This window comes from Terrapene carolina, unplaced genomic scaffold, assembly GCF_002925995.2.
Source record: "Terrapene carolina triunguis isolate 2854851 unplaced genomic scaffold, T_m_triunguis-2.0 Scaffold68, whole genome shotgun sequence".
Taxonomy (NCBI): Eukaryota; Metazoa; Chordata; order Testudines; family Emydidae; genus Terrapene; species Terrapene triunguis.
Window position 1 is genome coordinate 21,301,760 of NW_020664419.1, and position 14,198 is coordinate 21,315,957.

Consider the following 14,198-nt stretch of genomic DNA (forward strand, 5'->3'; position numbering starts at 1 on the left):
GATGCCAGAGAATTACAGAATACACACACAGTTGCTTATGAGAAACACATGAATTAATTCAGTCTATCTTAGTTAAATGCTGTGGGGTGACGTGGTGAAACAACTCTGTCCAAAATATTTTAATGAAAACACATAGGAGTACAAATATGAAAAGAAAAATATCCCGAACATCAGGAAATGCTTCCTAAAGATATCTATAAACATGAGCAGTAGGCTTCGAGGGAAAATTATGGTGGCCCATTGCTTTAAGGCATTTACCTACATTGGACAAAACACTAGAAAATGTACTATGGAGAGTAATTCTACATTAGCATGGGCATAGTGGACAAGTTGGTCAGATTGCTCTCTTTCTATCACTAACTTCTGCCATTACCTGTTAGGGGTAAATTTGAAGAAATGGGGACTTTGTACCTCATCACTTCCCTCAGCCAGACTTTTTTTATTTAAGTCCCTGAAAGCCAAATTTAAATGACTGATCCACCCTCCCACAACTTGAAATACCTACTAAAATTGGAAGTATTAGTATCCTACCAGATTTTTACTAACATAGCAATGCAAAGTTAGAATATGCATCTGAAAGTATTATATAATCCGTTAATTTTCAGTGTTGCATTATGACATTTGTTAGTAGTTAGCCTTTTGATTTTTCTAGTCATGTTTGCCAAAATGAGGATTATAAAATATGGGTTATGAGGTCTAGTCTCAAACTGTTGCTGTTTTAGCTGGGGAGAAGTAAATATCTTTAGTGCAATTGAAAATTTTTATTATGGAGAAAAAGAATTTCCTTCATAAACTTCTAGTGAGTGCCATGATCTTACCTTGCCTTTGGCTAGGGTCATGAGACAAGTGACATCCTACAAAGGTAATTTTGCTCTGTAGATTGAATACCAGATATATTAAGAGAGGATGAGATCATCTCTCTTAAATCCTTTCAGATTAAAAGAAGGAAGAGATAAAAGGCAATTAAGTCAGTCTAACTCTAAATTAATGAGGAGAAGACTTGTGGTGGCCAGTTTATGGATTATGTTCTATACTGCCTAAATGTAACTTTGTGTTAACAAGTATTTATTGTGCTGCAAAACCACTTCCTTTAGGGTATGACCGAATAGGAATGGTTTAATGTTACATATCTTTGCCTTGCCCAAAAAAACCTAAGTGATTATATAGTATTCATATTTGATCTATCATTTCTTCTTAAAAACATTAAATTTGTCAGTCTCAGATTTTGAAATGTGTATTCTTTTTCTAAAATATACATTATACCATCAGGTGCTCAATCTTTGCATGGTGAGTTTTATGCAAGTGAACACCATTTGACACTGAATTCTGTTTAAATAGCAACCAAAACGCTATGTTTAGTGGTGTTTCAGGTTACAGCAGGATATGCTCCATCCTCCCATAATCTTAAACAAATTTTAAGATGGTAAAAGATTTTTGCATTTCTTTCCACCTTCATATTGCCTGCAAAGCTATGGATAAGGTACTACTACACTCCATTAGGTTTTCATTTCCATCCCCAATTGATATAAAAAAGCAATATGTAACCCAACTTTATTGAACTTGCATTTTAATGCAAAACTTATAAGATCTCATATGCTTTATATCAACAGATCAGCACATATGACTGTCTCATATCCCATGCATTTGGGAAGTTATTCTGCCTTAATGCTGCTCAGGCAACTGTTAAAGTTTTGTGTTAGAGTGCAAACTTGAAGTTGCAGTATACAGCGGTGTATGGTGAAGGATTCTTTTTTTTTTTTTAATTTTTGTCAGGATTGATGTAGTGGCAGATTTGTCATCAAATGAAATATAGCAGATTTGCCTTAGCACACATTTTCCATTATGGCTAAAAAGTTCTGAAATATAGACAACCAAAAGGGGTTAATTTTGAACTGTATTCTATGTCAATTCATTATTCATCAAACCACCATGAAAAAATGCAAGTAGTAACCAAGTTTATATTTATTTTGGTTTTGCCATTTCAATTAGATTTGTACAGAATAAAAGTTTAAAGCTGAACTCTGTATAGCAACTTTAACTATGCTGCAGATAGTGCTGCATAATAATCCCGCACAATCAGAATAGAATTAAGTCTAACTACAACTTCATCACCATAATTGCAAATAATATAATAATAATTAATAAAAAATATATGGAGATATACCTATCCCATAGAACTGGAAGGGACCCTGAAAGGTCATTGAGTCCAGCCCCCTGCCTTCACTAGCAGGACCAAGTACTGATTTCCCCCCAGATCCCTAGGTGGCCCCCTCAAGGATTGAACTCATAACCATGGGTTTAGCAGGCCAATGCTCAAACCACTGAGCTATCCCACCCTCTGACTCCACCACCTCAACCAAGCTTCACAATCATAATTGCTGTGTACAGTATTAAATTGTTTGTTTAAAACGTATACTGTGGGAGGGATAGCTCAGTGGTTTGAGTATTGGTGTGCTAAACCCAGCGTTGTGAGTTCAATACTTGAGCGGGCCATTTAGGGATGAGGGGCAAAAATCTGTCAGGGACAGTACTTGGTCCTGCTGTGAAGGCAGGGGACTGGACTCAATGACCTTTCAAGGTCCCTTCCAGTTCTATGAGATAGGTATATCTCCATATAATGTGTGTGTGTGTGTGTATATGTATTTTTTGTCTGGCAAAAAAAATTTCCCTAGATCCTAACTCCTCTCCCCCACCACACACACATTTACATTAATTCTTATGGGGAAATTGGAATTGCTTAATATCGTTTTGCTTAAAGTAGCATTTTTTCAGGAGCATAACTACAACGTTAAGCGAGGAGTTACTGTCTTAGGGTATGTCTACACTACGAAATTAGATCGAATTAATAGAAGCCGGTTTTATAGAAATCGGTTGTATACAGCCGATTGTGTGTGTCCCCACATAAAATGCTCTAAGTGCATTAGTTCGGCGGACTGCGTCCACAGTACCGAGGCTAGCGTCGACTTCCGGCGCATTGCACTATGGGTAGCTATCCCACAGTTCCCGCAGTCTCCGCCGCCCATTGGAATTATGGGTTGAGATCCCAATGCCCGGATGATGCAAAACAGTGCCGCGGGGGGGTTCTGGGTACATGTCGTCAGGTCCCTCCCCCTACGTCACAGCAACGGCAGACAATAGATTCGCGCCTTTTTACCTGGGTTACCTGTGCAGACAACATACCACGGCAAGCATGGAGCCCGCTCAGCTCAGCTCACCGTCACCATATGTCATCTGGGTGCCGGCAGATGTGGGACTGCATTGCTACACAGCAGCAGCAGCTAACTGCCTTTTGGCGGTAGACGGTGCAGCATGACTGGTAGCCTTCATCGGCGATCTGGGTGCGGGCAGCTGTGGGGCTGGCAGCCGTAGGGCTGCATTGCACCAGCCCCTTGCCTTTTGGTAGAAGATGGTTTATTACGACTGGTAACCGTCGTCGTCGTACTGCAGTGGCTGTCAATCATGGGCACCCGGGCAGACAATGATGGTTATCAGTCGTAGTATGCCATTTTCTGCCACGCGCCCTGTTGGCTCATTGCACGTTAGCAGAGTCGTAGTATGCTATTTTCTGCCAAGTGCCCAGTATTGTCTGCTAAGCACCCAGAAGAGGCCGATGGCGATCTGGGTGCTGGCAGACATGGGGCTGGCAGACGTGGGGCTAGATTGCTACACAGCAGCAACCCCTTGCCTTTTGGGCAGTAGATAGTATGTTACGACTGGTATCCATCGTTGTCATACTGCAGTGGGTATCATATTGTGCAGTAGACCTGAAGGCTTACTGCCAAGCGCCCAGTATTTGCTGCCAAGCACCCAGAAAATGCCAAGGGCTATCAGTCATGCTGCACCATCGTCTTAAGACGTAAAAAATAGATTTATTCTGTATTCATTTGCTTCCCCCCTCCCTCCCTCCTGTTAAACCCTGGCTGGGTGATAAACCAGGGTGATAAACATATCCTGGCTGTTGGGGTAACTGGTTTCTCCGCTTCCTTGCTGCTGTGAGCTATTTACATTATCTTCATGCTCATCTTCCTCATCCCCAGAACCCGCTTCCCTGTGTCTTTCTCCAGTGAGGGACTCATAGCACACGGTTGGGGTAGTGGTGGCTGCACCCCCTAGAATGGCATGCAGCTCCGCGTAGAAGCGGCATGTTTGCGGCTCAGCCCCGGACCTTCCGTTTGCCTCTCTGGCTTTGTGGTAGGCTTGCCTTAGCTCCTTAATTTTCACGCGGCACTGCTGTGTGTCCCTGTTATGGCCTCTGTCCTTCATGGCCCTGGAGACCTTTTCTAATATTTTGCCATTTCGTTTACTGCTTCGGAGTTCGGCCAGTACTGATTCATCTCCCCATATGGCGAGCAGATCCCGAACCTCCCGTTCTGTCCATGCTGGAGCTCTTTTGCGATCCTGGGACTCCATCACGGCTACCTGTGCTGATGAGCGACCTGTGCTCTCCACGCTGAGCAAACAGGAAATGAAATTCAAACGTTCGCAGGGCTTTTCCTGTCTACCTGGCCAGTGCATCTGAGTTGAGAGTGCTGTCCAGAGCGGTCACAATGAAGCACTGTGGGATAGCTCCCGGAGGCCAATAACGTCGAATTCCGTCCACACACACCCAATTCCGACCCCCTAAGGCCGATTTTATCGCTAATCCCTTCGTCGGAGGTGGTGTTAAGAAACCGGTTTAAAGGGCCCTTTAAGTCGAAAGAAAGGGCTTTGTCGTGTGAACGTGTCCAGGCTTAATTCGATTTAACGCGGCTAAAGTCGACCTAAACGCATAGTGTAGACCAGGCCTTAGTAAAACAGGTGCAGAGCTGGAGCTTTATTTTGCCCCTTTGTTTCACTATTAGGAGCAGCATAGTTATTTGTAAGTGTCCCCTTTCTTTAACATAAAATGTATTTCTCTATTGTGCCCAGTCTTTACTGGAGCAAGATTAATGTTAGTAGTAATAAAAATACCTTGCCATAGGTATGTATGGCCCTTCACAGAAAACGAAAAGACAGGTCCCTGACTCAGAGCTTTTAATCGAAGCATCTGATCCTGTAACTTGTGCATTTACATAAATGGAGCTCTCTGTGGAGCAAGAGGTCTGTCCATGCACAAGGATCAGGACCTGAATTACTCATGCATTCATACTGAAAATCTAGTTTCTCTGTATGGAAATGTTGGTATATTAACCTAAGGGAACCTATTTTGACATATATATTGTTTTAAATTAAAAATAAAAATAAAATACTGCTTTGGCATACGTAACGTTGAAAAACTCTATGTATTTATTTGTATTGTTCCTGATAAGTAATGTTTATTTTCCTCTGGCCATCAGTTTTGCAGTATTCCCATTGTGAAATTGACTTGGAGCAACATACAAATAATAGCCAGAGGGCTATTTTTTTTTACATTTCTAGTGTAACTGATTACTGGTAAATGCTTATTTTTAGTATGCTATTGGTTCTAGTCCAAAACAGGAAACCCTACTTTATGCGTGTAAGAATTCTCATGATACTAACAGTCATTGTCTCTGAGCTTTGGCTGAATCTGACCTGCACATGAACACATTATGTATATCATTGTATGGGTTTTTTTAAGCAGCTTTTAAAAATCAAAACGTGTGCATTTTGTATATGAAACTGATGTTTGATATCTGATAAATCCTTATTATATCCTTCAGACAAGAGAAGAACGGAAAATGGAAGCTATTCTGCAAGCTTTTGCCAGACTAGAAAAAAGAGAAAAAAGAAGAGAACAGGCTTTGGAAAGAATCAGCACAGCTAAAACGGAGGTTAAATCAGAATGCAAGGAAGCACAGATTATCAGTGACACAGAGTTTATTCAGGTAGCTATCTGTAACTTAAAACAAGTATTAAATATTACCTTCTTAAAAATTAAGTTTGGAATTCAAAATACATTTTTAGTCTAAAACTTTTGAAATCTTAATTCCATATTTTGTTTTTTGGATTTGACTTCAAATTTTACTAAAATTTGAACAGAGTTTTGACATGACATGGTATATTTTTTAATCTTTCAAGAATAGATAAATTAGTATAACCGTAGTTGAAGAAGAGCAGTTAAATTAAGAGACTTTTATATACACACAAGGGTTACATGGAGACTGCATTGGCTAGTATTTAGAGTTCAAGACGGAGTCAGACTGCACTCTAATCCTAACTCCAACAGTTTTGTATGGCTTAGTTTGTTATGTCTGATACACATGGTGATCTTCAAAGAGAAAGTACTATAAATATATTAAATATTATGCATGCCATTGTAATTGCTTAGATTTTAAGTAATAACAACTTTGTCAGGTATATGTAAAATAAAAATTCAGTAAATTATAACTCTGCTGTTTGTAACAGCCATGATTAAAAGCATTAATCACCAGTGGGAAATACTTTCCTTGCTGGATAGTACTGCATTCTCTGTATTAAACATTTTGCCTTTCTTTACTATGCAGATACTGTAACAGAGACAAGGAAAAGTCCAAAATATTCACAGTTAACATATTTAAGAGCATTATTTATGTAGCACCCAGGGTGTGCTGGGGCATTGCAGACAAACAAGGGAACAAGGTCCTTGCCCTGAAAGAGATTTATGAGATAAATAGATTCACTATAGACCAGTGTAGTTAGAAACTATCAAAGTTCAGCAGAGGAATTACCAAGTCAATTAGACCAGTTGTTTTTCCACTCCAGATTCCTGTTTGACAGTGCCTGATATTTCATATAAACATACAGGAATCCCCATGCACATGTTTGTGTCTTGAGAGGGTATCGGCATTAAATATTTCCATTTTAAAGCCAGAAACTGTGTTAGTCTTTTAAACCTCTAAGAATGAGGGAAATCAATCTTGTTTTATTTTTAGTCATGTATGTAACTACTTTAGCTGCTATATCTTGCACCAGGAATCAGCAAAAGAGGAAACTGCCACCAAGCCAACCCCTGCCAAAGTTAATAGAGCTAAACAAAGAAAAAGCTTCTCTCGGAGCAGAACACATATTGGACAGCAGCGTAGACGACACAGAACTGTCAGCACGTGTTCAGATATCCAGCCATCTTCTCCAGATGTGGAAGTTGCTTCACAACAGAATGAAGCTGAGAACACTGCACTTGCAGCTGAGCCTGAAACAGAAACTACTATTGCAGAAATAGTTACTGAAACAGAAGCTCCAGCACTTAATAAATGCCCTGCTAAGTATCCTAAAACAAAGAAGGTATGTCTGTCTATAAAAAGAGGAACACTAAGGAAAAACAAAAAAAATAAAAATAAAAAAACTTTCTATAAAGATACATACTACACCATGCTATTAACTCCTTGACTTCACTGACATGAACGTCATTATAGATTTTTGGCATGTCACTGTTGGTAATCTAAGGGACTAAAATAATTAATGGAATTCTACAACAATTTGCTTACAGCTGATAAAATACATTCTTCTTCGAATGCTTGCTCATGTCAATTCCGTTCTAGGGGTGCATGTGCCCACATGCACAGTCATCGGAGATTTTTGCCCTAGCAGTATCCGTAGGGTCAGCAGTGGCACCCCCTCAAGTTCTGCACTCATGTGTCTGTATATCAGGTGCCGCCGACACTACACCCTCTTAATTCCTTCTTACTGCCTGTAGTGGTTAGTGGGAGCGCCTTCCCTTGCATTGCAAGGGATAGCAGTTTCCGTCTATTGTCTTTGAGCCGTAGGACCATGTAAATAGTTTTGTTCATAGTAGTTAGTGTTAAGTAGTTAAATGTAGTTAATAGTTAGCCGTTAAGGTCCCAGCGGGGACTTCGCTCCAGGTGGGGTATGCCCCAGTCTCCCGGGTTTAAGCCCTGTGCGGACTGCCACAGGCCTATGCCTGTAAGTGACTCCCCATAGCAGCTGCCTCAAGTGCTTAGGGGAGTCACACATTAGAGACAAGTGCCGAATTTGTAAGAACTTTCGGCCCCGCACACAGAAGGAGCGGGATGTTCGACTTCGGGCTCTCCTTATGGAGTCCATCTGGCATCCGTGCAGCCTCACCAGGACTCGCTGAGTACCTTGGACTCAGTGCACTCTCAGCACCAGGCTCCGCCTGGCACCATTCCCAATTGCCCAAAAAGAAGTCTAAAACCCTGGCACTGAGCAAAAAGGACCATGGGCCATCAGACAAAGGACCTGCTTCAGGCCGCCCAGCCACTCTGGAGCCGCATGCTCACACTCCTCCAGCTGGGGCTCTTAGTCCCGTGAAATGTCCACCACCGACTCCCGGGAGTGGCCTGGGTAACAAAACTCGGGCAGCACTGACGCCTTCACAGGCTCTCCTGGCGCCGAGAGAACATAAGCCTATGCCGCCAACGCAGCATGTGCCCCAGGAACCGGCAAAGGCTCCCCACGAGGGCAAGCCAGCCGCTAAGACTCCTCGGGGCAGTGGAGTGCCGCCGATCCTCCGAGACGAAGCAGTGCTCTCCATCTCCATGCTGCAGGTCACCAGAACCGCAGCCTGGACGCTGTGGGGCTCCTCAGTCACCAACGTGGATTGTCTAGAGCAAGATGCCGGTCGCTGTATTACCGATGCCACTCACCCTCCCGCAGATAATCTTATATGTGCAGGTCCTGGTCGTCCGAATTATGGAAATTCTCCCCATTGTGTCTCCAATTTCCCCAGCAGCAGTCCCCTTGATACCGGCACCAATCATCTCGCTGTGGACACTGGTCCCTGTCAACAGCCCCACCATGGTCACTGGTAAGGGGATTCCTCTGGCACGGAAGCCCAGTTCAGCCCCTCACCTAGGCTGCACCAGCGCGAATGGGCACTCGAGGCTGCATCAACATTGACTGAACCAACTTAGCAGCATGGCCAGTGGCAGGTGGAGTGGCCTTATTGGGGCACATGGGGAATGCCGGTTGTGGCGATGTCCCCTTCTACCACTCATTGGCCACCTCCTCAGAGCAGCAGCTGGTGCCACCAATGGCACGCTCATTGGTTGGAGCAGAGGGAATGGTGCCCACCCCAAGCCTCCTTCCCCCACGGGAGAAGATGACCCGGAACCTCCCCTGGCACTGCAATCATCGTCCTCGTCCTTGGATGAGGCGGTTGTGGGACCCTTGAGGGCAAGCCCACCAGACAATTTCAAAGAACATCAGGCCCTGCTGCGTCGGGTGGCCAAGAACTTGGGCCTGGAGGCAGAGGAAATGGCTGAGCAGATGGACGCCTTTTTTAACGTCCTGTCAGCCTCCACCCCTACCCGTCTTGACCTACTGGTGCATGACGGTGTCCTTAAGATTGCCAAGGGTCTCCGGTAAACTCTGTCCTTCCTCCCTCCCACTTCAAAGAGGGCTGAAAAGCATTTTGTCCCAGCCAAGGGGTTCGAGTACCTCTGTACCCACCCTCCCTAGGCTCGCTGGTGGTCTCTGTGGCCAATGAAAGAGACAAACAGGGGCATACCAGTTTGACTCCCAAAAATAAAGAGGCCAAACAGTTGGATCTGTTTGGGAGAAAGATTTATTCGATGGCCAGTTTGCGGTTCTGGGTGGCGAACCATCAGGCCCTCTTGGGCTGTTACAAATTTAACTTATGGGACTCCCTTCATAAGTTCAAAGAGTCCCTTCCACAGGAGTTGGCCCAAGAATTTGGCACCCTGGTGGTGGAGGGCACTGCGGCTGCCAAGTGCTCCCTCCAGTTGGTGTGGGATGCGGTGGACTTGGCAGCCAGGGTGGTCGCGTTTGCGGTGCTGATTAGGCACATCTCCTGGCTTCAGACTGCAGGTCTCTTCCAGGAAATGCAAACCTCCATCCAAGACCTCCCGTTTGATGTGAACAGTCTCCTTTCAGATCAGATTGATGCAAGGCTGCATGGGCTGAAGGACACCAGGGCCACCTTCGCTTGCTGGGAATGCACACACTGCAGTCTGCGAGGAAGCAGTTCTGGCCGCCCCTGTCGCCTAAGCCTTGGCAGTCTCGCCAGGGGCCTGCAAGAAGAAGGGACAGAGATGCTGGTTTCAGCCGCTGTCACCCCTCTTCCTCCCGCTCACCTGTGCAGCCCGGTCTGGCAAAACACTGCGGGGGCCGGATGTGCTTGTTTTGAGGGTGTGGTCGAGAGCGATGCCCCAGTCACCGTCCAGGATCCATCCCGCTCTTTCCTCAGGCGCCTGCATTCCTTCCGTTCGGCCTGGTCCCAAGTCACCTCGCACCGTTTGGTGCTGTACATAGTGTCTCACGGTTACACCTGCAATTTTCGGTGTAACTGTGAGACCTTCTGGAGCTGTGACACCTCAACAAGGCTTTCAAAAGTTGAGGTTTTGCATGGTCTCCCTGGCCTCCATGATCCCCTCCCTGGAACTGGGAGACCGATACGCTGCCCTCGACTTGAAGGACACCTATTTCCACATCTCCATATTCCAAGGTCACGGGTGTTTCCTCCGGTTTATAGTGGGTGAATGCCATTTCCAATTTACGGTGCTCCCCTTTGGTGTCTCATCAGCCACAAGGGATTTTACCAAATATGTGGGGCTGTTGGCCGCTTACCTCAGACGTCGAGGGGTCCAGGTCTTCCCATATGTCGACAACTGGCTCATCAAAGGCAGGTCCCGGAACCAAATGCAGAGACGCCTCGATCTGGTGTGTTCCAGTTGCCACAACTTGGGCCTGTTGATAAACGAGAAAAAAATTCACCTTAAGGCCGGTCCAATTCATAGAGTTCATTGGAGTGGTTCTCAACTCCATGGAAGCCCAGAACCTTCCTTCCAGAGGCGCGCTTTCAGGCCATGTCTGATCTGATATCCCATGTGAGGAGCTGCCTGCTCACCACAGCTCACACCTGTCTGCGGTTGTTAGGCCACATGGCTGCTGGTATCTGTGGTCAGTCTTGCTCGGCTCCACCTCCCTCCATCTCTATCCTTTGCAAGCATGTCTGGTGTCAGTCTACACCCCTAACAGACATGATCTAGACTGGGTGGTCAGGGTGCCAGATCAAATCCTGTCGTCTCTGGATTGTTGCTTGGACGCTGGGTCGATGTTGCAGGGAGTCCCTTTTGTGACCCTGTCCCCGTTGTTGACCTTGGTCTCTGATGCTTCAGACCGGGGCTGGGGAGCCCACCTGGGCGAGCTGAGCACCCAGGGCTGATGGGGGTGGGACAATCTGGCCCTCCACATCGTCAGGGAGCTCAGAGCGGTTCGCCTGGCCTGCCAGGCCTTCTTGCCCCACCTGAGGGGCAAGGTCGTGCAAGTCCTCACGGACAATACCGCCGCGATGTAGTACATCAACAGACAGGGCAGAGCCAGGTCATCAGCCCTCTGCCAAGAAGCTCTCAACCTTTGGCACTTCTGTGTGCGGCATGCCATTCATCTGGTAGCCGCGCACCTGCCTGGCACCAAGAATGTGCTAGCAGATCGTCTTGGCAGAACCTTCTCGTCTCGCTACAAGTGGTCGCTCCATCTGGAGGCAGCCAGTATGATCTTCTGAAAGTGGGGAACTCCCCAGGTGGACTTGTTCGCGTTCTGCCAAAACAGAAAACACCATGTGTTCTGTTCGCTCGAGGGGGTGGTTCCCTGTCAGATGCTTTCCTACTTCTGTGGTCGGGGCCCTGATGTACGCCTTCCCACCAGTGTCGTTGATCCAGAGAGTCCTAGTGAAAATCAAGCGGGACAGGGCGAGGGTTATCCTGATAGCTCCCGAGTGGCGTCGCCAGCACTGGTTCGGCATGCTGCTAGAACTTTCAGTAGCTGAGCCGCTGCAACTCCCTCTGTGGCCGGACCTGCTGTCTTAGTATCACAGCAGTCTCCTGCACCAGAACCTGGAGGCGCTGTACTTGACAGTGTGGCTGCTGCGTGGCTAACTGCGGATGAGTGGGCATACTCGACCCAAATGCAACTGATCTTGATAGGTAGCAGAAAGCCCTCCACCAGAGCGACCTATCAAGCAAAGTGAAAAAGGTTTATGTGCTGGGCCTTGGATCAGTGTGTCTGGGTCGAACAGGCCTCCCTGCAGGTGATCCTGGACTATCTCCTGCATCTCAAGCTCCAAGGCTTGTCACTGTTGTCAATCAGGGTCCACCTGGTTGCTATTTCGGCTTTCCAGCCTCCATCCCAAGGCAGGTCAATCTTCGCTCATGACCTGAAGGCCCGATTTCTGAAAGGTCTGGAGCGTCTTTACCTTCACGTCTGGGATCCGGTCCCTCCCTGGGATTTGAACCTTGTGCTGTCGAGGCTCATGGGACCTCCATTTGAGCCTCTGGCTTCCTGTTCTCTTCTCCTTCTCTCCTGAAAGGTGGCTTTCCTGATGGCAATTACATCCACCCGCAGAGTGTCTGAGCTCAGGGCGCTTATGTCAGAGCCGCTCTATACGGTGTTCTACAAGGATAAGGTCCAGTTGCAGCCGCAGCCAGCATTCCTGCACAAGATAGTTTCCCAGTTTCATACCAGCAAGGACATTTTCTTATCGGTCTTCTTTCCGAAGCCCCATAGTTCTAAAGAGGCGTGCAGGTTATACGCCCCGGATGTCTGGAGGGCGCTGGCCTTTTATATCGACAGGACACGGCCTTTCCTTAAGTCAACGCAACTGTTCGTTGCTGTGGCAGACAGGAAGAAAGGTCGTCCAGTGTCTGCTCAGAGGATTTAGTCCTGGATCACAGCCTGCATCCGATACTAATACGAGTTCCCGAGTGTGCTTCCACCGATGATAGTCAAGGCGCACTCGACTAGAGCGCAAGAGTCATCAGTGGCCTTCTTGGCTCGGGTGCTGATCCAAGAGATCTGTAGAGCTGCTACCTGGTCGTCTGTCCACACGTTTACATCCCATTATGTGCTGACCCAGCAGACCTGGGATGATGCTGGCTTCAGCAGAACAGTGCTGCAAGCTGCCAAACCGTGAATTCCAAGCCCACCTCCATTGGCACTGCTTGTGAGTCACTTAGAATGGAATTGACATGAGCAAGCACTCGAAGAAGAAAAAACGGTTACCTACCTTTTGTAATTGTTGGTCTTCGAGATGTGTTGCTCATGTCCATTCCATTATCTGCCCTCTTTCCCCTCTGTTGGAGTTGCTGGTAAGAAGGAACCAAGAGGGCGTAGAGTCGGAGATGCCTGATATTCCAACGCATGAGCGTGGCACTCAAGGGGGCGCCGCTGCTGACCCTGCGGATACTGCTAAGGCAAACATCTCTGACTACTGTGCACGTGGGTGCATGCACACCTTGAATGGAATGGACATGAGCAACACATCATGAGAACACATCTTATGAAAGGTAGGTAACCATTTTTTCTTTGCATTTACAAAATTTCTGAAGTACATTTTCCAGAATAATTCTGGAGTTCATGTTTGCTAATCACATTTCTTTGCACATGCATCTAAATATTACTTATAAGAAATCTGTTAAAAGAAAATTACTTAGATTGCAAAGTCAAGCAATCAAAGTTTAATAAATAAAAAGGAGACTTATTTTATGTTCTACTTTGTTATAAGATTTAACTTGTTTTTAACTTTAACTGTTTGTGCCAGGATGTTTTGATTTATTGGTTGTTTTCTTTTGCTGAGAAGGCTGGCTTTCAAGTTGGCTAAATTTAAAAGATCTCAAGAAAAATTAAATACTTGAAAATATTAGGAATACTGTTCAAAGGAACTTCCATTTTTTATATAAGCATGTTGCATATAACCTGTAAAGATATCCTACAGCACTAATTAAAATAGCTTTCAAAATATCTTGCACTGTGAAAGATAAGAATTCTCTAAACAACTTGTGCAGCATGTTCAAAATTTAAAGAAAATATTCTTTATAATTAAGCCCCTTCGTTTTCAGTTTAAACCAATTTTTACTGAAAAATTCCCGGGTTTTACAGAAAGTATTATTCAGTTTTTTTCTGATTTTCACCCTACTTTTGTATCATTCAAATATATAAAAATAACTTGTTTTATTAGGAAAATACAATACATTGCATGAGATATATGTATTACAATAATACATTAGTCTGTGTATATATATGCAAAGCTGCCTGTTGAAATAAGGCTATGCATTAATCTAGAAGATACATACCATAAACAAACAAGCACGCACCCAAGCTCTGAAGTGCATGTGCCTCTGAATGTACTGATGAATCTCACACCCACCACATATACATTTCAAGCTGTTAGCAGATAACAGTTTAAAGATTGACACACTAAAGTGGGAAGAAAATGAAAATCTGTATCCGAATACATTTGAGAACAAGGAAGTATTCAAAAGTGTTTTGTTTTTTTTAAGGGA

At 45.2% G+C, this 14,198-nt stretch overlaps 1 protein-coding gene across 3 annotated transcripts in view; it reads left to right on the top strand.

Annotated features, from left to right (window-relative positions):
* The window catches only part of KMT2E (lysine methyltransferase 2E), a 117,682-nt gene that overhangs the window by 74,127 nt on the left and 29,357 nt on the right, over positions 1-14,198 (top strand). For all 3 annotated transcript variants that reach the window (XM_024208512.3, XM_024208514.3, XM_024208513.3), the window contains 2 exons: positions 5,661-5,825; positions 6,892-7,200. In XM_024208512.3, the coding sequence (XP_024064280.2) occupies positions 5,661-5,825; positions 6,892-7,200 (474 nt within the window). The remainder of the gene's footprint in view (positions 1-5,660; positions 5,826-6,891; positions 7,201-14,198) is intronic.